At 54.2% G+C, this 22,530-nt stretch overlaps 3 protein-coding genes across 8 annotated transcripts; 2 read left to right on the top strand and 1 right to left on the bottom strand.

The window, feature by feature from the left end:
- The first annotated feature begins 152 nt into the window (after positions 1-152).
- ESAM (endothelial cell adhesion molecule) lies at positions 153-9,124 on the top strand. Its single transcript, XM_023208528.1, has 7 exons — positions 153-390; positions 3,929-4,107; positions 5,708-5,909; positions 6,090-6,245; positions 7,496-7,618; positions 7,916-8,042; positions 8,295-9,124. Exons 1-7 carry the CDS (start codon positions 321-323, stop codon positions 8,608-8,610), a joined length of 1,173 nt encoding a protein of 390 aa, XP_023064296.1. The 5' UTR covers positions 153-320; the 3' UTR covers positions 8,611-9,124.
- Positions 9,125-9,864: 740 nt separating this feature from the next.
- VSIG2 (V-set and immunoglobulin domain containing 2) lies at positions 9,865-14,702 on the top strand. Its single transcript, XM_023208535.2, has 7 exons — positions 9,865-10,198; positions 10,696-10,853; positions 11,369-11,576; positions 12,404-12,562; positions 13,435-13,554; positions 13,660-13,804; positions 14,507-14,702. Exons 1-7 carry the CDS (start codon positions 10,126-10,128, stop codon positions 14,637-14,639), a joined length of 996 nt encoding a protein of 331 aa, XP_023064303.1. The 5' UTR covers positions 9,865-10,125; the 3' UTR covers positions 14,640-14,702.
- A 255-nt stretch (positions 14,703-14,957) lies between these two features.
- On the bottom strand, positions 14,958-22,267 carry NRGN (neurogranin). 6 transcript variants are annotated; one of them, XR_002730926.3, is made up of 5 exons: positions 22,079-22,261; positions 16,440-16,666; positions 16,180-16,200; positions 15,938-16,089; positions 14,958-15,768 (listed from the first exon to the last, which is right to left on the bottom strand). XR_002730926.3 is itself a non-coding variant. In XM_023208531.1 (4 exons), exons 1-2 carry the CDS (start codon positions 22,091-22,093, stop codon positions 16,445-16,447), a joined length of 237 nt encoding a protein of 78 aa, XP_023064299.1. In that variant the 5' UTR covers positions 22,094-22,267; the 3' UTR covers positions 14,958-15,768; positions 16,180-16,197; positions 16,440-16,444. The 6 variants fall into 6 exon arrangements, 4 of the variants coding, with proteins under 4 accessions (XP_023064299.1, XP_023064298.1, XP_023064302.1 ...); XR_002730927.3 differs by having other exon boundaries at positions 16,180-16,197; XM_023208531.1 differs by lacking the exon at positions 15,938-16,089 and having other exon boundaries at positions 16,180-16,197; positions 22,079-22,267.
- Positions 22,268-22,530: the final 263 nt, after the last annotated feature.

Below are 22,530 nucleotides of genomic sequence, written 5' to 3'. Positions count from 1 at the left end.
TCACCCCTCCCTGCGTTCAGACCTGGAAGAGGCCGCAGGGTCCCGCCGTCCGCGCGCTGGCGGCGCCCCCGGGCGGCGGACCCCGCGCGCCCCGCCCGGGAGGACGGCGACCTCTCCGCCCCCTCGAATGCCCCGCCCTGCTGTCGCCGTCGGTCCCCACCCCGCCACCGGCACACAGGCGCGCAGACTTGGGCTGGAGCCGCCCTGGGTGTCGGCGACCCGGCTCCCGCGCACGCTCCGGCCGCTGCGCAGCCTCGACACCTGCGGGTCCGTGCGTCCGGCAGCTGGCACCTGTGACTCCGTCTGGGCCAGGGAGGACCATGATTTCCCTCCCGGGGCCCCTGGTGACCAACTTGCTGCGGTTTCTGTTCCTGGGGCTGAGTGCCCTCGGTGAGTGAAACCCGGACCTGGAGGGGACTTGGGATGCGGGATGGGGTGAGCTCGACCCTGAGGGAGAACTTTGGCCACTGCTGCGGAACAGGGTCCCACGACTCGCCCTCCTCCCCTGACTTCCTAATCCCACTGCAGGGCATCACTGGCTGGCGCTGACTTCTCGCTTTGGCGGGGACAGCCCCCAGTTTGGGTGTGGGGGCGGATGGCTGGGGGAGGTAGGGCATCTTTCGCAAGACCTGGATATCTCTGGGGTGAATTATCGGAACCATTGCTCACCCTGTGGACTCCCCACCCCCCACCCAGCACAGCCGGATGAGCTGAGCCGCTAGATGAGACACTGGCTAAAGAGCTTAAGGACTTAACTCTAGCCCCCTCTCATCCCCGACCCCACATACAAGCTGATGAGGAAGATCCCCCGGGGAAATACCTCTGGTCCCCAGGCTTGACACACGCACTTTGTGTCAATTCCCCAGCGCAGATCCTCTCTCTTTTGCTCCCCCCTGCTTCCTGCCCTGGGAATCAAGGGAGGTGCCCCAAAAGGACGACCGTGAGGTCATTTGGGACACAGGAAATGGGGGAGGGGTTCAAACGCACAGAGAAATAGAATTGTGACCACCCGCCCCCCCAGGCCCACCACCCCTATTGGTTCCCAGAGCCAAAGGGATGCGGGGAAATTGAGAGGAGGGTGGCCAAAGGTCAGGAAGGGAACCTCCTTGGAGCAAGTGTTTGGGAAGCCCAGGGGCGCTGGCTTCAGCTGAAGCTGGGGTGGCTCAGAACTCCACCTGGGAGAGAAGGACCCGGCAGGACTAGGCCCTTTTATGCTGCTTCACTTGCTATGCTTCGGCTTTCTTGCCATCCCCCTTCAAGGATCTCGAATGGGAGTGAAGGATGGGTTTAGCTATATTGACTTTAACTCATTTCTCAGGTTGGAGGATGTTAGGACAAGTAAGGCCTGGAAAGCTGTAGAGTGAAATTCAGCCACAATGATGAAGACTGAGATGAGGATCCCCAGTGTCCCCTTTTGCCTGTTCTGTGCTCCACAGTTGTTGGGGCATGCAATATTACAGTCCTTGGATAACGTGGGTCTCAAGTACAGCCCCCCAGGCCGCACCAAAGCCAGCAGTAGTCTTCTGTCCCTCCGGGCTTGGTGGGCCTGCTCCAGGATCCCTCAAACTTCTCATTGCGGCTTTTCCCACTTCAACTTCAGCTCTGTTCCTTCTGCACTCCACCCCAACTCTATCCCCCTTCCTTGTGGGGGGTGGGGGCTGGAGGAATCTCTGAAGCCAGGGAGGACAGTTCAAGTTGGCTGCCTGAGTGTCCCAGGCTTCACCTGCTGCTCATCTGCAAACCTCTGTCCTACCCCAGCTTTGGGCCTCAGTTCATCACACTGAAGACCTGGACTCAAAAGTTCCTATCGGCCCCCTTGGGGGTTGCCCAGTTCCCGCCAGCCACTCGAGGGTTAAATGGCACTGGTGACCTCGGGGCAACGGGCAGGCGCCCGGCTCCGCTCTTCTGGGCTCTCGAGGAGGCTCTCCGCCTCAGCACGCTCCTCCGCGGCTCAGCGCTGCTGCCCCTGGGGCGTGAGAAGCCCGCGGGGGGAGTTTCTCAGAGAAAGACGGAGACTAAAAATAGTTGCCCTGGGGAGAGGGCCCATTTCCCTCTCCTGAGGCCCCTGCCGGCTCCCTCACGCTGGCCTCGGAGAGGGCTGTGGGCCGAAAGGGTCCCCTTCTTGGGCTGTCCCAGTGTCCTCTGAGACCCAACCAGCCTCCTTTTCTCTCCCAGTGGCTCCGTGGACCCTGGGACCGAAGAAAACGAACCAGTTGGGTGACTTCCGAGCCAGCAGACACCCAGGACAGAGAGCAGAAAAGTCTCAGGCCCTCTTCTGTTCCTAGTTTTTGACAGGGCGAAGGGCAAGGAGCATGTGCCCAGACCCCAGTGTGTCCGTTACGATCTCTTTTAACTCTCCTCTACCTTCTGGAAAGTGGAATTGTAAATGTGGGACCTGGGGAGGTCGCTGGTGGTCCACGAGGTGAAGGAAGCGCCTGCCCCTTTTGGGCCTCAGGCAGTTTCCTGGCGGAAGCCGCTTCCGGCCGCTCGGTGTGCGTGGTAGAAAGGCTGGGGAAGAGCCGGCAGCACCTGCAGGCTCCAGGCGTGCCCGGCCTCGGCGGAATAGCAGCGGGCCGGGTCCCCAGGGGGCGTCCAGCTCCTTGAGGCGGGGACTGTTTCTTCCCGTAGAGCCTCCGGTCTAGTGGCCCCCCCTTCATTGTCTTCTGCCTTATCACTGGGTACAAATTTCCTGCCCAGACCAAAGAGATCCTCCAGGAAATGAGAAGGGGGATGCTGCGAAGGCCAAGTAACAGAGGTGGGGGTTCTGTACGGCGCAGCCGGGAAGCGGTGGGGGTGGCTTGCATCCTGGCCGGATCGGTTCCCAGGCCTTAGAGGCCTTCAGCCTGGCTCTCCGAGGGTGAGGGTGGAGAGCGGGGCCTGGCTGCGGCCTCTTCCCGCGGCCTTGGCCGCCTGCTCGCCACGCAGAGGTGGCGTCTTCTGCTCCGAGGCAGAGGGCCGAGGCCTGGAGGGAATAGGGCCCGGGACTAGAGCAGCCAGCATCCTCAGGCCTGGCCGTGTGCAAGCCCAGGGTTATTCCCCAAAGGGCTTACCAGTTGACTGCTCTGTTGCCTCCCCAAAGGGCAAAGGATGAGTATTTCAGGACGCCGTGGTGCAAACAATAGCCCCTCCTCGAAACCAACACCCCGGTCCACCCCAAGGGCCGGACACACTCAGGGGAGGCTTTATACTTGTCCGGAGGCCGTCGTTCGCGCTGCCCTTCATTCCTTGCCACCCGAGAGTTCTCTGCCCAGATCGCCCGGACCCCAGAAGGGCTCCGAGGAGATTTCTGGGTTTCAACTCTCCGTTTTCCAAGGGAAGCCCGCCTCTGGGATTGCGTGGGAGGGCGAGGAGCGTCGCATTCACGGGGTCAGGCTTGGGCGCTGGGCCGCTCCGCTCTCTCCAGCTCCTGGCAAGTTCAGAAGGAGCCGCAGGGTTAACAGGTAACCAGGCAGCCTCACGTGGGGAACTCGGGAGTGAGGGACCCTGGCGGCCCTGAGCAGCATCGCTACTCTCCCTTGGCTCTCGCTCAGGAAAACTAGGGAAGCAAGTGGAAGGTACAACAGAAACAGCCGATCTGCCCTTTCTCCTGATACCTTCCCCTCCTCGCTGGAAATCTGCCCCCTTTCTTTGATGCTCAGAAATCTACGCCTCTGGATACGAATAAATGCATAGAAATGTGTCCCCATCCCCGCTACGACCGCAGAGGCTGGCGGTGGAAAGAAGTCGTCGTGATGAAATGGGAAGCAGGACACTGAACCAGTGGTCCCTGGGTACCCCTTGAGGCCTCCAGGGGCCGGACCCCGCAAGGTTCCTCTTTCCTGTTAGAGCGACTTTCCTCACTCTCTCGTGGAGCCGTGTCGGGCAGGGTCTGCGTGCGGAGCTGGGTGGGAGCCGGTCCTGGGCACTCACGCCTCGCTCTTGTCTCCAGCGCCCCCCTCGCCGGCCGAGCTGCAGCTGCACTTGCCCGCCAACCAGTTGCAGGCGGTGGAGGGAGGGGAAGTGGTGCTTCCAGCGTGGTACACCTTGCACGCGGAGGTGTCTTCAGCCCAGCCAGGGGAGGTGCCCTTTGTGATGTGGTTCTTCAAAGATAAAGAAAAGGAGGATCAGGTGAGGGAGGAACGCCTCTCAACCAGCGGCAAGTTGCGCCAGCGGGGGTTGTAAGTAAAGAGCTGGTAGGGGTGGGAGGGGTAGAGAGGGAATGGGGGCCGGGGAATGGGGGCCGCGGAAGGAGTTTCAGGGAAGAGCAGAAGTCTTCACCAGTTCAGTTTTTGTTCTGATATGGGAGACTTCCCAAACAATTATCTTTTGCCGACTGTCCCTAAAAATCCAGCACACAAAATACTGTGAAAGTGGAGAGGCATTTTACTTGGTTATGGGGGTGGAGAGGAGGAGGGAAAAAATGGAAGTTGAGGACTGGGAAACGCTTAGGGGAAGTAACACACACGACTTATAAAAGCATATTTCTGGCCTGGCGCGGTGGCTCACACCTGTAATCCCAGCACTTTGGCAGGCCAAGGTGGGCACATCACTTGGGGCCAAGAGTTGCAGAGCAGCCTGGCCAACATGGTGAAACCCCGTCTCTGCTAAAAATACAAAAATCTGTCGGACATGGTGGCACCTGCCTGTAATCCCAGCTACTTGGGAGGCTGAGGCAGGAGAATCACTTGAATCCACAGGCAGAGGTTGCAGTGAACCAAAATCCATCCACTGCACTTCAGCCTGGGCGCCAGAGTGAGATTCTGTCTGAAAAAAAAAAAAAAAAAAAGAGCATATTTCTGCTTTCACATTCTCTGCTTTGAATACTGTCGAGTCACAGGCCACTTCTCTTTCCAAATGATTCTCATCTGTCACCTTGCCCCCCTTTATATCACCTCAAGAACCAAGAGACCATCTCCTCTCACAGTCTCCCGCCCATCTGTCTTGACACCAGGTTTACATCCAAATACAGGTTTACCCAGAAGAGAACGAAACAATGTTCAGAACCCCTGAAAACTGTGTTCAAGGAAGTCATTTGGATTTTTTGAGACACGGGTCTCATTCTGTTGCCCAGGCTGGAGTGCAATGGTGCAGTCTTGGCTCACTACAGCCTCTACCGCTCCTGCTCAAGTAATCCTTCCACCTCAGCCCCCTGAGTAACTGGGACTACAAGCACAGGTCACCATGCTAGGCTAATTTTTGTATTTTTTGTAGAGACTGTTTCACCGTATTGCCCAGGCTGGTCTTGAACTCTTGGACTCAAGCAATCCACCTGCCTCGGCCTCCCAAAGTGCTCACAGGCATGAGCCAATGTGCCCAGCCTCATTTGATACTTTTAAAATATATTTTAAATATTTTTTTCCTCGAAGATGCCTCCCCCCGTTGTGTAAGTTTCAGGTCTTACAAACCTGGATCCACCGCAGCAGTCCGAGTTGCATGCATACATACCTCCTATTTACATTGTCCCTCCTCCCACTATTATGTCACCTTTCTAAACACCGCAATTCGGAGATGAGACAATACACGGGAACCAAGAACTGTTCTGGTGAAGAGGACGGGGTAGTGAGAGGGGCGAGGGACAAAAGGTGAATGGGGAGCTGGTTCAGGTTAGAAGAATGGGTGCATGTGAGGGGCATGTGGAGAATGCCAGTTGGGGGAGGGAGATTGGCTGAGCCTGTAGGCACAGTATACACATGTAGTAATGGTAGGGATGTATTATGCCCCACACCAGGTGTTGTCCTACATCAATGGGGTCACAACAAGCAAACCTGGAGTATCCTTGGTCTACTCCATGCCCTCCCGAAACCTGTCCCTGCGACTGGAGGGTCTCCAGGAGAAAGACTCTGGCCCCTACAGCTGTTCCGTGAATGTGCAAGACAAAAAAGGCAACCCTAGCGGCCATAGCATCAAAACCTTAGAACTCAATGTGCTGGGTGAGTGAGAAGCACAGACTTCCGGACCCCTCCCCACCCGCACTGGGAGGTCTGGTGAGTCTGTCTCCTATAGGGCAAGAGTTGGGGGAGGGACAAATGAAGTGACAGAAGGGTGCAGGGCAGAGGGAGAGGACCTGCGGGTCTCCTGGTTGTGGTTTTAATCTGTCTCCCCCTACCCAGTTCCTCCAGCTCCTCCATCCTGCCGTCTCCAGGGTGTGCCCCGTGTGGGGGCCAACGTGACCCTGAGTTGCCAGTCTCCAAGGAGTAAGCCCGCTGTCCAATACCAGTGGGATCGGCAGCTTCCATCCTTCCAGACTTTCTTTGCACCAGTGTTAGGTGAGGACACTTCTGGAAACAGCCGAGACTGTGGCTGGGGAAGGGGAAAGATGGGAGGTACCACAGGGACTGGGGTGAAAAGGGGAGCCAATGCTGACAAGCACTGGGGAGGAGGAGGAGGATGTGGGGAGGATGGGGGCAGAGAAGGATGCCCTGCCAGGGCAGGTATTGTGTTAGGTGCATTCACTGCGTATACTGTCAAGAAAGGGGCTCCATAGCTGGAGTCTCTGTGTTCAAATTCCAGCTCTTCTGGTGACTAGCAGTGTGACTCGGTGCCTTCATTCCCAAATTTGTAAAATGCGGATTTTACACGCATCAGCTTGAACTCATTAGTGTGACTTGAACACACCAGTTATAAAAAAATATTTTAGGGATAACTGAAACATTTTTAATATGAAGTATTCGATGATTTTAGATAGTTATTTTATTAATTTCCTAGGCATGGCAATGCTATTGTGGTTATATGGGACAGCGTACTTCTTTTTTGGAGATTTATGCTGAAGTGTTTACTTTAAAATGTCTAAGTAAAAGAAAGAAATCAAATAAATATGGCAAAAAGTTAGCAACTGTTGGATCTAGGTTGTGGAAATGTGGATTTTCATTTTGCCTCTGTTTCTACTTTTCACATGACCATTTTTATAACAGTAGCTTTTTCTTTTTAAAAAATAATCTTTATTACCTCACAAGTTTGTTGGGAAATTGTGGTAAGTGCGTACACATAGAGAATCTAGAGTAGTCTTTGGCACAGAGTCAGCAGCCAATAAACATTCACTGTGATTAGTTCATATTGTCCTTTCAACACCATTAGGTAGGTCATATTGTCCCCATTTTGCAGATGAAGAGATGGAGACCCTCAGATATCAACTACCTTGCTTACAGTCAGTCACATGGCCTGTTCTGGAACCCATGTTTACCAGTTCCTACCCCAGTGTTCTTTCTCTCTCATCACGCTGTCTTGCCGAAATAAAAGTAAAATGGTGCTTTGGTTGCTCTTTGCATCACTTTCTCTGCGGCCTCCTGTCAGATATCCACTGGGGGCTCTGACTGAGGAGTGGGAATGGAGGTTATTGCACTAGCCAGTCTGCAGCGAGGAGCTGAGCCTAGCTGTCACACCTCTCCCCCAATCAGGGAATAGACAAGCCATGACTCCCAGAGTGTCAAAGGGGACATTCCAGAGGAGGGAAAATATATGTATATTTTTTTTAATGGGAAAGAGGGTCCCTGGACTGATGGCTAAATTGTGTCCACAGATGTCATCCGTGGGTCTTTAAGTCTCACGAACCTTTCCTCTTCCATGGCTGGAGTCTATGTCTGCAAGGCCCACAATGAGGTGGGCACTGCCCAGTGTAATGTGACCCTGGAAGTGAGCACAGGTCAGTGAGGGGTAAGTGTGGCTAAGAAGAGTGGTCACTGGTGGGGGAGGGGTTGCAAGTGGGGAGGAGGCCTGTCTGCTGAGGCCTCATTGTAAAGGGCATGGAGCTTGCCCTGATCAAATGTTTGTACAAATGGTTGGTCAGTGACTGGTCATTTCCTGCTCAACAGCCACCCCTCTCCTTGACAGGGAAAAAGAGGGAATGTGTATGGTGGCAGACGGGGTAGGGGGAGTGGGATTGGAGAGGGGTGGGAACCCCTCAGCTGGGTGTCCCCCTCTAACACGACGCCTTTTCCAGGGCCTGGAGCTGTGGTGGTTGCTGGAGCTTTTGGGGGTACCCTGGTTGGACTGGGGTTGCTGGCTGGGCTGGTCCTTTTGTACCACCGCCGGGGCAAGGCCCTGGAGGAGCCAGCCAATGATATCAAGTAAGTGTCCCTGGTCTCTGCTGCAGTGGGGGCTCTCCCTGCTCTCCTCACAGAGTCTAGGAATTCAGGCCCGTCTCATCTATTGGAATGGGGTCAGTGGCTGAAACATGATTCCTATGGGCAGATTTTAAGGGAGAGGGAAAGGAGTATTGAAGTGTGCAGGGAGAGGTGGCATATAAGACCAAGCATGTAGAAACTCTCTCCTCCTTCCCCCTCCCACTTCTGACCTCTTGTTATTTCTTTGATGACTAGGGAGGATGCCATTGCTCCCCGGACCCTGCCCTGGCCCAAGAGCTCAGACACAATCTCCAAGAATGGGACCCTTTCCTCTGTCACCTCCGCACGAGCCCTCCGGCCACCCCACGGCCCTCCCAGGCCTGGTGCATTGACCCCCACACCCAGTCTCTCCAGCCAGGCCCTGCCCTCACCAAGACTGCCCACAACAGACGGGGCCAACCCTCAACCAGTATCTCCCATCCCCGGTGGGGTTTCTTCCTCTGGCTTGAGCCGCATGGGTGCTGTGCCTGTGATGGTGCCCGCCCAGAGTCAAGCTGGCTCTCTGGTGTGATGACCCCGCCACTCATTGGCTAAAGGATTTGGAGTCTCTCCTTCCTATAGGGGTCACCTCTAGCACAGAGGCCTGAGTCATGGGAGAGTAATCACACTCCAGACCCTTAGTACTCTGCCCCCACCTCTTTACTGTGGGAAAACTGTCTCAGTAAGACCTAAGTGTCCAGGAGATAGAAGAAGAGGAAGTGGATCTGGAATTGGGAGGAGCCTCCACCCATCCCTGACTCCTGCCTGTGAAGCCAGCTGCTGAAATTAACTACTCACCAAGAGTGAGTGGCAGAGACTTCCAGTCACTGAGTCCCGGGCCCCCTTGATCTGTACCCCACCCCTATCTAACACCACCCTTTGCTCCCACTCCAGCTCCCTGTATTGATATAACCTGTCAGGCTGGCTTGGTTAGGTTTTACTGGGGTAGAGGATAGGGAATGTATGTTTAAAACTAACATGAAATATGTGTTGTTTTCATTTGCAAATTTCAATAAAGACACATAATGTATGTATGGGATAAGAAACAAGTTGCCTTTTCACACTAAGAATTCTAGAAATTAAGCTTCAGGAGCATGCAAAGTGGACCCCTTCCCAAGCTGTGCACCCAGGAGGGCTTCTCCCCACAGGCTCAGAGCAGCTCTTCTAGTTTAGAAGGGTCCTTGTTTGTCAGGTGGAGAAGAGGAGGAGACTCTGAGCTGCTCTGAACAGCAGAGGGATGGAGCTGGTAGCTTTCTGCTGGAGCTTGAGTGCTCCCGGCTAGGGGGTGTGTGTACCTCATCTGCTTCCTCTTCAGGGACAGGGAGAGGAAGCTCAGGAGGGCTCCTCTCCCACACCACGGAATTCTTAACAAAAACACTTCTTGCCCATCTGGAAGAGATCTCTGTTGTTAGTGAGGGAGAGCTCGGCATAGTATGGGGTGCAGGTCTGTGTCCAAATTCTGCCATGTTTTTTCCTACCAAGGGTGGGGTCCCCTTTAGGTCTCAGTTTCTCTGCCCCTAAAATGGAGTGGCTGTGGAAATGGAGAGGTGCTCATTTCTACAGACTCCTACCTCAGTAAGTGGTGAAATGAAAAGGGGCGTGGACAGAAAGGGTATGCGGCCTGGGGCTCACACTGATAGTGAGGCTCCGAGGTGGGGACCCCACTTGCCAGCTCTGGGGTATGAGGACACCTTCCAAAGGCAGCTTTCCTCCCTGAGCTCCAGTGCTGAGCCCCTCTCTGCAGAAGGCCCACACCAAGCCCAGCCCTTTTCCCAAGGCCTGACAGCTTCAGACTTCGGGGAGGAGAGGAAGGACGGAGGGAGCAGGGACAGAGACTGCAGAATTGGGGCTGGAGGAGAGGAGGGAGGCCCACTTTTTTTTTCGTTTGTTTTGTTTTTTAACCTGCGGTGCCGGCCTCTCCCCTGTTTGCTCTGAGATACCAGTCTTGCTCCTGCCCAGCCCGGGCGGCTACCCTTGGGTGCTCCCTTCCCTCCCCGACACCCAGACCGACCTTGATCGTCCACCTGGCAGGAGCAGGACAGGACGGATGGACGCGGCCATGGCCGAGCTCCCGGGGCCCTTTCTCTGCGGGGCCCTGCTAGGCTTCCTGTGCCTGAGTGGTGAGGAGGGGCCAGGCGGGACCACCGCGAGAACTGGGGGGCACAGGCCTGGCTTCCCGGGCTCCTTGGGACCCACTCTGTCCCCGCCCGGCCAGATGAGGCCGCCGTGGGCCTCAGGGGCCCTAAGGCACCTGGGGTGAGGCCGGGGAGGGGGTGTCGAAGGCCCGGAGTGGAGAGGAGAGAAGCCCCCAGGCCGGCGGGCGAGTTCGGCCTCTCCGCGGCACAGGCCTGAACCACCCCACCGCAGGGTTAGTGTTTTCCTTTCTCTGCTAAACACACACGCCGTCTTACCTGGCCCGGTTCCGGCTCTTTTACCCACAAAGACCCGGCCCCTCCCGGAAACCTCAGGTTTTGGGAAGGGAGGGGTTGGATTGAGGGGAGAGCATTGTGCTCTGGGGAGGGAGCCCCCAGCTTCCAATGTAGATGCCCGGAGGTGGGCCCGACCCTCCAGATCACTGGAATTTGGGTTCCTACCTCCCTCTGGTCCCCGGCCCCAGGGCTGGCCGTGGAGGTGAAGGTACCCACGGAGCCGCTGAGCACGCCCCTGGGGAAGACAGCCCAGCTGACCTGCACCTACAGCACGTCGGTGGGAGACAGCTTCGCCCTGGAGTGGAGCTTTGTGCAGCCTGGGAAGCCCATCTCTGAGTCCCATCCAGTGAGCTATGAGCAACTGCATGAAGCTGGGTTTGCCTGTAGGGACAGGAGCCCAGGAAGAGGGCATGGGATCGGGAGGGGGCCTTTGGGGATCAGTATACTTGGATGAAAAGGTAAGCGGGCTCTCCCAAGATCTTTTCAGAGCTGCAGTCTGCCTGACCCTATATCTTCCTTTCCTCTCCCATAGATCCTATTTCCAACTCCCCTGCCTTAGTGTATCCATTGACACTAAGGTGTTGCGACTGATACTAAGATAATATGCTGCCTCTCTCTTAGAGAGACAGACGGGGAGAGAGAGAGAAAGACAGAGAGAGAGACCAATGGATCAGGTTCATTTAGCACTTAAAAGGGGGTGGTGTTTGGGAACAGAGAGACCTTTGAGGTTCCAGCTACAGGGTGTCAGCTCCCTGGCTGATGTAAGTCAGGGGCCTCTTATACCCACTTTGATGAGGAAGGACTGTAGAGTTGATGCCAGGCAGAAAAAGGCACATATGTGTGTCTTCTGCCTCTCCCCAGATCCTGTACTTCACCAATGGTCAACTATATCCAACTGGTTCTAAGTCAAAGCGGGTCAGCCTGCTTCAGAACCCCCCCACAGCGGGGGTGGCCACACTGAAACTGACTGACGCCCACCCATCAGATACGGGAACCTACCTCTGCCAAGTCAACAACCCACCAGATTTCTACACCAATGGGTTGGGGCTAATCAACCTTACTGTGCTGGGTAAGGTAGGCAGGGGATCCACGAGCCACATACTCTTTCACACACTTGGGGGGTTTGCACTGGTCCTGCTACATCTCCGGTTTCTGACTTTTGGCCCAAGCACACAACTGCACTGGGGGCCCCAAGCGAAAATACTCTCTCTTTCAGTCTTCTAATCCAGATGGTCATACTCCAATTCCACCCTCCACTGAGAGCATCTCCTCCATCAGAGCCTAATAACAGAGTGTGGGAGAGAAAGCCCTTCCCATACGTGGGGATCTGAGTCTGCTCCCAGAAGCTCCATCATGGGGCAGCCTCTCACTGGTAGTTGGATTCTGTCCCTCCCAAGGTCAGTGGCAGAGAAGGGGAGTGGCCATCAAAGGAACAAGGGCCGATATTACTAAGCAGCAACTTTGTGCTCAGAGCTTCTGTCTCACCCCAAACTAGACCTGTTCAGAGATGAGCAACCACAAAAACTATCAAAGAGGCTGGCAGTGTTTAGATGGAAAAGAGAAGGCCTAGGATGGGTGTGTGACTGCTGGATTCAACTATCTGAAGGGCTGTCATGTGGAGGAGAGATTTTAATTTCTCTTTGTGGGCCCAAAGGGCAGGAACTGAAACCAATGGGTGGATATTATGTTAACACACATTTTGGCTCAACATGAGGAACAGTTTTCTCTAACAATCAGAATTTCCAATAGTGGAAATCTCTCAGTTCCTGGGGATGCAGTGGTGTGTGGACACAAGAGGACCACTGTTTGATAGGGGTATTGAAGTAGAGAATGTAGCACCTAATGAAGCTGGGAGTGGGGTTGGAAGATTGCTGAGGAACTTTCTGTTTTTTGCAGTTCCCCCCAGTAATCCCTTATGCAGTCAGAGTGGACGGACCTCTGTGGGAGGCTCTACTGCACTGAGGTGCAGCTCTTCCGAGGGGGCTCCTAAGCCAGTGTACAACTGGGTGCGTCTTGGATCTTTTCCTACACCTTCTCCTGGCAGCATGGTTCAAGGTAAGGGCCCAGGGCATCAGGAAGAGGGGACTGGAGACCTGGGCAAATCTGCCTCTTCCTTGGCTTCCTGTATTATTCCCTCCTGCCTGTCTTCCTGCACAGTGTGTGGCTGGGTGATCCTGGGTGTATTTCTCAAGCTGAATATATTACTGATATCCTGGAAGAAAGTAGAGGGCAGGGAGCATTCTGTTGATGCCCACCCATCTGCCTTGGGGAGATTTCTTTTAGGTTTCCTAAGGGTCATGGATCACTTCCAAACTTCCTAGAGAGGAAACTGAGGCCGAGTAGCACGGACTGTCTTGAGTCTTTTAACCAGTTTCTTTGGAGGAGCCTTAGTTTCTCAGCTTCCTCTTCCTGCATTCAGTTGTTCTCTCCAGCCCCAGCAAACTCCTTTATCAATCCAGAAATGAATGACCCACCCCCAGATCACCTCCTGGTATGTGCTTTGCCTTCTCAGGCAAAGGTAAACAGTTTAGAAAAGCATTTGTGTCCGCTTAGAGCCACCCTACAGGATGCAGTTTCTAGCAATCAAGCCTTTTACCCCAAACCAGGAACCTGACATCAGCTAGTAAGCACCCCACCCTGACTCCATTGCCAGTTTCTGAATCCTTCCTGAGTGTACAGTCCTCCTCCTCCCAAAAAGGCAGCTATGTAGGGTGGAAAGAACAGGTAAGTTGTAGCAGCTTTGGAATTCCTCTCTGGGTCTCCTCAGATATACTACTTCCTTTTTCTGAACTGGTTTCCCCACCAATAAAAAAAAAATTAGTTCCTCCCTGACAGGATTGTTGTAAGGATGACATGAAATGTGCTGTCCTCATAGAGGTGCTCACTGAGTTGAATGGGCCGTGGAACACTTCCTCTTCATCCTCTAGATGAGGTGTCTGGCCAGCTCATTCTCACCAACCTCTCCCTGACCTCCTCGGGCACCTACCGCTGTGTGGCCACCAACCAGATGGGCAGTGCATCCTGTGAGCTGACCCTCTCTGTGACCGGTAGGGATGCTGGGTGGAGGCCAGGCCAGCAGCCTTGTGTTGGGGAAACTGTCAGCTGGTGGGCCAAGGAAAGCCTGCAACTCTGAAGGTCCTGTATCTCCTTAGAACCCTCCCAAGGCCGAGTGGCCGGAGCTCTGATTGGGGTGCTCCTGGTCATGCTGCTGCTGTCAGTTGCTGCGTTCTGTCTGATCAGGTTCCACAAAGAGAGGGGGAAGAAGCCCAAGGAGACATATGGGGGTAGTGACCTTCGGTGAGCAGGAGGGCTGGGGGATGGTGCAAGGAGGGAGGAAGGGGCTTGGGTTAAAAGCAGGTGCCTGCAGTCCTCAAACTCCAACATCGTTCAGTGTGTTTAGGGGTAAGAGGTGTTGTTCGGCCCTGGGATTTGCTGGTGGCAGCAGTATAACCTGTGTATTTGAGGGTGCAGGCAAGCAGTACAGGGTGGAGTGGCTGGTAAAAGCTGTGGCAGGGAAGCTCAGTTTGCAGGACTGCCCTGCCCCTCCTCATATTTAACAAAGTTTACTTTTCTGTTCTGAACCACCTGGGAGTAGTAGTGGCTTGTAGATGCCGGGAGCTGAATTTGTCCTGAGCAGTCAGCTGAGTTCAGTTCTTCTGTGGAGGAAATCAGGAAAGGGGAGGAGAAGCTGCCTCTGTCATCCACTTTAGCTGCCAGTCAGGGTCTAGAATAGAGATCAGAGCAATATTTCTCCAGGTGGAGTCCTCAGATTACCTGGACAGAAATCACCGGGAACTAGTTACACATTCAGATTCAGGCCACTCCTAGCCTTCCTAGAGTTGTGTGTTAGGGAGTGATGAGGCCCAGAAACTTCATTTTAACCAAAGTTCCACAGATTATTCTCAAGCACAGTGAAATTTTAAAGTCCCCAGGTTAGAGGGTGGCCCTCCTCTGCAGGAGGATTCTACTCTTCACTAAGAACTTGCCTATACCCATCAGGGAGGATGCCATTGCTCCTGGGATCTCTGAGCACACTTCTATGAGGGCTGATTCTAGCAAGGGGTTCCTGGAGAGACCCTCGTCTGCCAGCACCGTGACAACCACCAAGTCCAAGCTCCCTATGATTGTGTGACTTCTCCCGATCCCTGGGAGGGCGGTGAGGGGGAAAATCAATAATTAAAGTCTATGGGTACCATACTGTCTCCTTCTTTCTGCTGGTATGGCGAATTCCTCCAGGCGGCTCAAAGAGTATTAACAGTAAGAGAAGGAATGGGCCTGAAGTCCGAGAAAAGGTAGGCAGGAAGTTTGGTTGGGTCAAAGGGGTAGGTTTCAACCTAGGTGCCTCTCCACTTCACACCACCAGCTCCCGATTTTTGGTTTGGCCCAAAGAGACTTGTTCAAGTTCCAAGCGGAGGCCTTGTGCACCCAAACTCCCTCCCCCGGCACCCTCTGAACACTTGGACATTCCTCTTTATTGTTCACATTCCAACCCAGCACAGTCACATGCACACACGGAGATTAAAAACCTTTCGGCCACAGCCCCAGGAGCCCGGCGGGGAGGGGGAGGGGCGGGGCCGACAGGGGCGGGGCGGGGCCGTGGAAGACTCCTCCTACCGAGCCTCCCAGGCGCTCGGCGTTTGCATAAACAAGAGAGCTGGAGAGGCTTCCCTCAACAGTGCGCTGGGGAAAGGGGAGGGAACGTGACAGGCAGGTGTGGGCTAGGGACTTCTCTTCCGGTCAGAGCAAGGGGCGTCCGAAACCATAAAAACACTTTCCCTTCATCTCACCCCAGATCCAAAGTCCTGAGGCTAGGCTGGGGCAGGAGTGGCAGGGAGACGTAGGGCGCCCCTTTTAGCTGCGCACAGAACGAAAGAACTTGTTTTTTCTTTAAGTGAGTGTACTTGGGTGACGCTTAGGGCGCCCTCCGCAGTGCGCGCAGGAAAGCGCACTGAGGCTGCGGAGGCAGAGCTGCATGCTGGGTGCGGGAAGAGGTGGGCGAGAAGCAAAAGAAGGAAGATTTGGGAACGCATGGTTTAGGGTGGGGTGGAGTGGAAGGGCAAATGGGGACCATACTAGACTGCAGAACTAACTAAAAGGGCACGGACTCAGCGACTCCGCGACGGAGCCTGCCTGGGTGAGGGAGTCTCTGGGACGCAGGGGGCTCCTGTAGCTGGCAGGTTGCTGGGCAGGAGGGGGTCACGAACACGGCAGGGAAGTCTCGTCGCTGCGAAGGGAACGCGGCATCCATCTCTCCTCGGGAACTGAGGAGAGAAAAGGTCTGAGAACCTGCCCTCTCCCGCCACTTCCTCTTCCGCCTCCTTTCCCCCTTTCAGTACCAGGATTCTTTGGGCGGGGAGTGCCAGGGGGCCTCAGTCACCCAGAACCCCCCACCCCGAGTCAAAGCGCTGAAATGAGCCCCGAGGCAGGTACGTGTGCGAGCCGCGTTGTATTTCTGCCCCTCGGCCGGGCTTGTGCAGCCAAATGGGGTGGTTTTGCATATGTATGTCCCCGTCGCAGCCTCAGGGGTCTGGATGTATCAGAAAACCTGCAGGGGCAGGGTGCATTTTCCCCGGCTGGGAGGGCTGAGGACGGGCAGAGGAAAGGGCTTGAGATTCGATCCTTTTCTCCTACTCATGCGTCCCACCCCGCCGCCTAGGGGCCGTGTTCATTACCTTTGAAAATGCTCAGTTCTTCTTCGGTCCAGGGCGGGGCAGAAAGGAGGATACAGGGGGAGAAACAGGTGAGCTCCTGGAATCCGCCCAACCCTCAGCCTCTAACCACCCACCCACCTCCCATCTCGGATTTCTGTCCCCCAACCCTTGGCTCCCTCCATGCCTCCTGCACCCCCAGCCCGCCCTTATTCTCCCCCTGCTCCTTCTGGGGAGGGCTGGGAAGGGCAGCTGTCAGCCTGCCGGCGCGCCGCCCGCCTCACCTGGCCTAGTCTCCGCTGGGGCCGCCGCCCGCGCCTCCCCGGGCCACCCCAGCTCCGCCAGGCCCCCCAGGGCCCGGGCCCTTCCGGCCGCGCTCTCCGCTCTTTATCTTCTTCCGAGCCATGTGGCCCCGAAAACTCGCCTGGATTTTGGCGGCGGCCGCGTTGGCGCCGGGATCGTCCAGCGGGATGTCTAGAATGTCGTCGTCCGGCTTGGAGCAGGCGTTCTCCTGGGGGCGGAGCAGGAGGGTTCTTGTGGGGTCACTGTGTCTTGATCCGCGGGAGTGGGGTAGGAAGAGCCCTGAGGGACTGGGACTATGGCGATACGCGGGTGGGAGGGGCAGAGAGGGGTGTGGAGCCTGGAGCAGGGCTATGGCAGGGACACGCACTGGGGCATGGGCAGCGACAGGCGAAGAAGGTTCAGAGCCAGGTGGACAGTTGTGTCTTAATTCAGGAAAGAGAAGTGCAGGCAGGACTGGGTGCGGAAGAGCCAGGCCCATCACCAGCACCGAGTTAGGGGTCTGCAGAGCTGATTGGAGGGTGGTTTGGAGGGGCAAGGAAAACAGCGGCAGGCACTCCTGGAGTGGCCGCCTGTCCCCCTGCTCTCAGAGGGTAACTCCAGCTCAGAAGGACCCAGTCTGAGTCCAGGGTTTTCCGTGGAGAGGGTGGAGAAGCCTCAGTCCGCCAGCCCTCTCCCCAGTAGAAATGCAGGAATCTCACAGCTGGAATTAGGGAGAAGTTGGGGATACTGGTCAGTGAGTCGGCCTCCCCCGACCTAAGACTAGAGGCCCAGAGGTTGTTTTCCTATTGACTTTTGATTTTCCACTGCCCAAGGATGAACTCAGACACAGGAGATAGCAGATGATTTGGATGAAGTGATAGAGAAAAGTCTTCACTCCAAGAAAAAAAAAAAAAAAAAAAAAAGAGAAAAGGAAAGGAAAGGAAAGGAAAAGAGCAGCAGGAGCAAGAAGCCCTTCCCAGGGTGTGCTTCTGAGGAAGAAAGGAATTCTGGTGATAACTACCACTTAAGCACTTATCTTGTTCCAGGTGCAATAACAGTGTTTTACAGGCATTATTTTATTTAGTCCCTCAAAATAAAGCTATTACGTACCTCTTTATGATTACCCCTAATAAAACTAATGATTAAACTGTTTAAAAACCTACCTGGGTCATACAGACAGTTACCAGTGGACCCAAGATTCAAACCTTTGTATTTCAGAGTCCAGAATATATTTTTACCCCTACTTTTTAGGACAAGCAAATGCAGCCCAGTCAACCAACCAAGGTCTACCATTTGCTATAGGTACGTGGCCTTCGGCAAGTTATCTCATCTTTTCCTATCTCAGCTCCTTCCTCTAAAATATCAGGATAATATTATCCACCTCTATGGGTTGTGGGGAAGAATAAACAGCATGGTATGCATAAAATCTCTTGCACAACCTAGCTGCTCAATAAATGGTAGTTCTTATGATTGTCTTAAAGATAACATTAAGTTAATGTGAAATAGTTGTTTTTGCAGGCCAAAAGTGGTCATATAATAACAATTTCATATGGTTCAGCCTACTAATAATTAGGCCCACCTCTATGCTTCAAACTAGGTTTCTGTTTCTCTGAGAGCCTGCCCTGGCTGAAAGTAGAAGGGGTTGGGGGATGGATGGTATAGATTGCAGAAGAAAGGCTACGGAATGGAGAGGAATTCAGCCTCTGAACCCCTTTGTTGCTTAACATTACTTGCAGTATTAGTGTGGGTCAGGATGGGGATGGTTACTATGAAGTTGGAAGGACATGTCTCCTTTGATCTGGCTCTCTGGCTTCTAGGAATTTGCCTCCTTCTTCTTCTTTTTTTTTTTTTTTTTTTTCATGAGGTCTTCCACTGCTTTGACTATCTTTTTCTTCTAGGACACTAGATGACCAAGGTTTCACATAATAATGGTAATTCAGTTCTGCACATTCGCTCTCCCTGCCATCATCCATCCAGTTCATAGAAGTGGACAGGATATGAGCAAGGCTTCAGTGATCACTGTCCTAGCCAGATTCTGCTCCAGGGGCACAAGCTTAAACTCCAGATGCCCAAGCCCTGGCTTAAAAATGGCTCCCCTCGCCGTGTTTCCCCAGGTTAGCCTCATTTCCTGGGCTTCACATTCTTCCATTTGTGCTCAAGATGCCCACAGTCGATTTAAACACAGGTAAAGGAGTTACATTTTGGTAGAAGAGCCAAAAAAAAAAAGTTAAAAAAGGCAGGTATGGTTGTGGAGGGGCCCAACACAGGTCTAGAATGCTCAGATAAGACTCCTTTGGAATGTTTTATTCTTAGAGCTCAAGTCTTTCTTGGGATATCCTCAGGGAACAGTAAGGCTTCTTCTCAAAAGAGGGTGACAACCATGAAAAAGCATTCCTGACCTACCTCTCCTCCTTGGCCTCACAGCTGTGGAGGAGTGGGAAGGTTGAGTGGAGGAAGGGATATCTGCCTCCAACCACGCTAGACCCGACCTGCTGTCACCACCCGCCCCAGCTGGATCCAGAATGCAAACCTGGAATAGCAGGCAAAGCCACCCCCGACACTCCATGTTCCCCCCCAGAACCAGCTCCCTCTCCTTCAGCTGAATTTTCAGGACAGAGCTGCCAGGTTGCCAGTCCACAGGTGGAAGAGGAAGGGGATTAAAAGGACCTGGGAAGAGGTTCATTGGTCATGGTGTCTGGCTGGTGCCTTTCAAAGCTACAGTTGTTGGTGTGTGCCTGAGAGTTCCATAGGAACTAGGGACTTCTGGGAGGGAGGAGGAGATGGAAGGGGCCCTGGTCAGCAAAGCAGGAGCCAAGGCTTCTAGTCCCAACTGGGCACATTTCTGAGAGTCTCATTTTCTTCAGCCACAACTAATGAATAAAGTCTCCTTCAGCTCCCAAATCCGAATAGCTTTAAGGATTTCCCCTGCTTGCTGCTTGTTGTATGTCAGGCCCTGTACTAAGTGCTTTGTACATATTACCTCATTTAATCCCCATTTTGAGAAGTCAGGAAACAGCCTCCGAGACATTTTGTAACTTACCTAAGGTCACTCAGTTGACAAATAGTGAAGTGATCGATTCAGTAGCCTCTGCTGCTAGCCATTGCCTCAGGGCAGGTAATTATTTCTATGAATTCAGCAGGGCCAAGCCAACTAGACTAAGCAAAAGAAATGAGTAGGATCAAAAAAAAAAAATGTTTCTTTCATGTGCTTTTTCATGCGCAGTGAATGCAGGGAAAGTCATATATATGGCTATGTAAATCAGCAACTGCAATATTTGAATCAACAGGAATAAAAAACCATTCCTCTGTCTCTTAAAAAAAATAGGCAGATCTGTTTTCTTCTTCCTCATTTCTATTTGAGCCTCTGTACCAAGGAGAAATGAGAATAAGGCAGGACTAGATTCTTCCCAAACACCAGGTGATGCGGTCAGTGAGGAGAGCTCCAGAATGAAAGAAGAGGAGGGACCTGCCTCTAGCCCCCTAGAGGTATGCTGTTCTTCCTACACATCTCAGCTCCCTCCCAGCACTGAGTCCCGCCCTCCACAGAAAGGGGAAGAAAATGCCCACCCCCAGCCCTGCCCTTCCCCAACCCTCCATCCGTCACCCTTTCTTCTTCTTCCTATCCTCCTGCACAGTCTGATATTGATGCTCTCTCTTGCTCAGCCCTAAGCCCTGCAGATCTCTAGGACAGGGCATGACTTGGGAAGGCTCCTTCGGACAGGGTGCACTGGAGGAGGTGCCCCAGGCCCTGGGCCATGGAGATAATTGTGTATCTGCTGCTTCTTTACCTTTTGGGTGGGTAGCCTTTCCTTTTTTAAGGGACACTGACTCGAACCATGTCTACTAATCCTTCAGTATGGTTCCCTGGGCACTCAAGAGCAATAGTTCCAGGAAGGGACCCCCACATCCTACTCTAATTACTACTGCAGACACAGAGGAGACCAATTCCATTCCTTCCCTGGCCTCTTGGATTCTTTGTTTACTCACCTCTTTCCAGTGACCATGTCTCCCACTTCCCCTTTCCCAGCAACACTCCCCTCTCATCCTCACCTCTCCCCTCCCCCCAGCTCATTTCCCAGAACCCACCATCCATTTATCTTCTCTACTTTACACAACACTGCTGGGAGGAGGGGCTCTTCCTCAGTGGAGCCCAGGAACCTCCATAAGGAGCCCATCTCTCCCTTCACAACCAAAAAATTGCTTCCTGTAGAATAACAAGCAGAGGGAAAAGGCTGGAAGGAGATATGTTATTGGGGTGTTCTTCAGGGGGTGGGACGGTAGGTGACTGACATATTTCTTTTTCATACTTTTCTCTAGTTTTTATGTTTTCTATTATGAGCAGATTACTTTTAGAATCAGTAAATATTTAGAGGAGAGGTTAAAGCACAGCTCTTCGAAGAAGACAGGGCTATGTTTGAATCCTGCCTCCACACTTAGGAGTCATGCTTCCTTGGAAAAATCGAACTTTCTAAACCTCAGTTGGCGTATCTGTGAAATAATACCTACCTCACAGCGTTGTTGCGATGATTCAATAGAAAGTGCTGACTACAGGGCAGGCATTCACAAACTGCCAACTATTATTGAAACTAATAGGAGTTAAAATCGCAGCAACCACCACTTGCCCCTAAGTTTTCTCTGCCTCTTTGTACCCTGACATGGGAAAGTCTCATCTATTATAGTACTGGGCTATCCTTTCCTTCCAAAGCTCACTTTTTTTTCCTTTACTGTGCCATAAGGTGGCAAAGTCAGTAACCTCGTGTATTATTAGCTGGTTGGCTGAATGACTGAAAATACAAGGACTTTGGAATAGTCTTTCTCCGAGTGCAGAGGCAAAAAAGAAATACGCAAACAAATAAATTTCATATACGTATGATCACTGTACTCTTCCAGTGAGGCAGGAGCCAGGGCCTGTGCCAGGCGCTTTCATACCGAGTCACCTTAACAGCAACCCTCTCGGGCGCTGGGCACTCGCAGTACCCCGGTTTCCGCGTGGGCGCTGACAAATTGCAGACACTTCCTTCCCTCGCCAGCAGGGCTCTCTCGCGGTCACTTCACCCAGCCCCTTCCGAGCGAGAAGGCCTTGGGGGCCGGTACGACCCCTCCCTAGAACCACCCTGACTAGGCTCTTTGCAGCCAGCATCACTAACCAATATGGACCAGCCTGCGCTGCACAGGGAGCTTAGGCGATCGTTGGAGGGTCACGAGAATCAGCCTGTCCGCCCACCGACGGCGGCGGCAGGGGATGGGGAACGGGTTGGGGGCCAAACGACAGGAGAAAGGAGTCGCCGCAGGGTCTCCAGGCGATGGTTTCCGGCGTCCCACTGGGGAGGAAGTTCCTCCTGTCACCCAACCTGCAGTTCCCCTGTTGCAGAGCCCTAGCCGAGCTCCCAGTCCAGCCTAGGCTGCCTGGCGGATGGGCGCTCAGACGCCCCCGCGAGTTGAGGAGCATTTTTCCTACGGCTTCCAAGTCGGGCGGGCGCCTTCCACCATCCACCACCCACGTCTCGGCAAGGACCCCTTTTCTTTTTGCTCCTAGGTCTTCCGCATCCACTTCCATTCCTCACTCGCCCTTCAGGGCTTTCTCAGGCGCCTCTCGCAGGAGACCCCGCCAAGTGCCCCTCCCCCGGGCCCTCTAACTTACGGTGCAGCAGTCCATGCTGGTGTCTGGGGTCCTCGGCGGGGACGAAGGCTGGCGCAGGGCGGGGGTGGGGTCTGTGTGGTGCCGGGTGGGGGCTCTGGGGCAGTCGGCCGCCAGCCGACCCGCGCCGAACCTGCAGCTCAGCTCTCGGGTCCGGTCTCCCGCGCTCGGCTCCGCTCGCGAATGTAACCTGAGCCCCGCGGCCGGGAAGCCAATCAGGAGCAGCCTCCGGCAGGGTGGGCGGGGAGAAGTGGAGGGAGGACCACGCCCTCTCGCGGCTGTCTCCGCCGCGCTCCCGCTCCTGCCCCAGCCCCTCCGCCTACACGCTTGTATCCAAGCCTCCTACACACTCCATCCTCCCGGGCGCAATCCCCTGGCTTGCTAGGCGGCAGACTGCCAGGCAGATGTACGCCGGAGTAGGCAGAAGGAGGACCCCGACACCCCGGGCACAAACA

This window comes from Piliocolobus tephrosceles, chromosome 13 (genome assembly GCF_002776525.5).
Source record: "Piliocolobus tephrosceles isolate RC106 chromosome 13, ASM277652v3, whole genome shotgun sequence".
NCBI classification, from domain to species: domain Eukaryota; kingdom Metazoa; phylum Chordata; class Mammalia; order Primates; family Cercopithecidae; genus Piliocolobus; species Piliocolobus tephrosceles.
The sequence above is the reverse complement of the archived record's forward strand: the minus strand, read 5'-3'. Positions and strand labels throughout refer to the sequence as shown.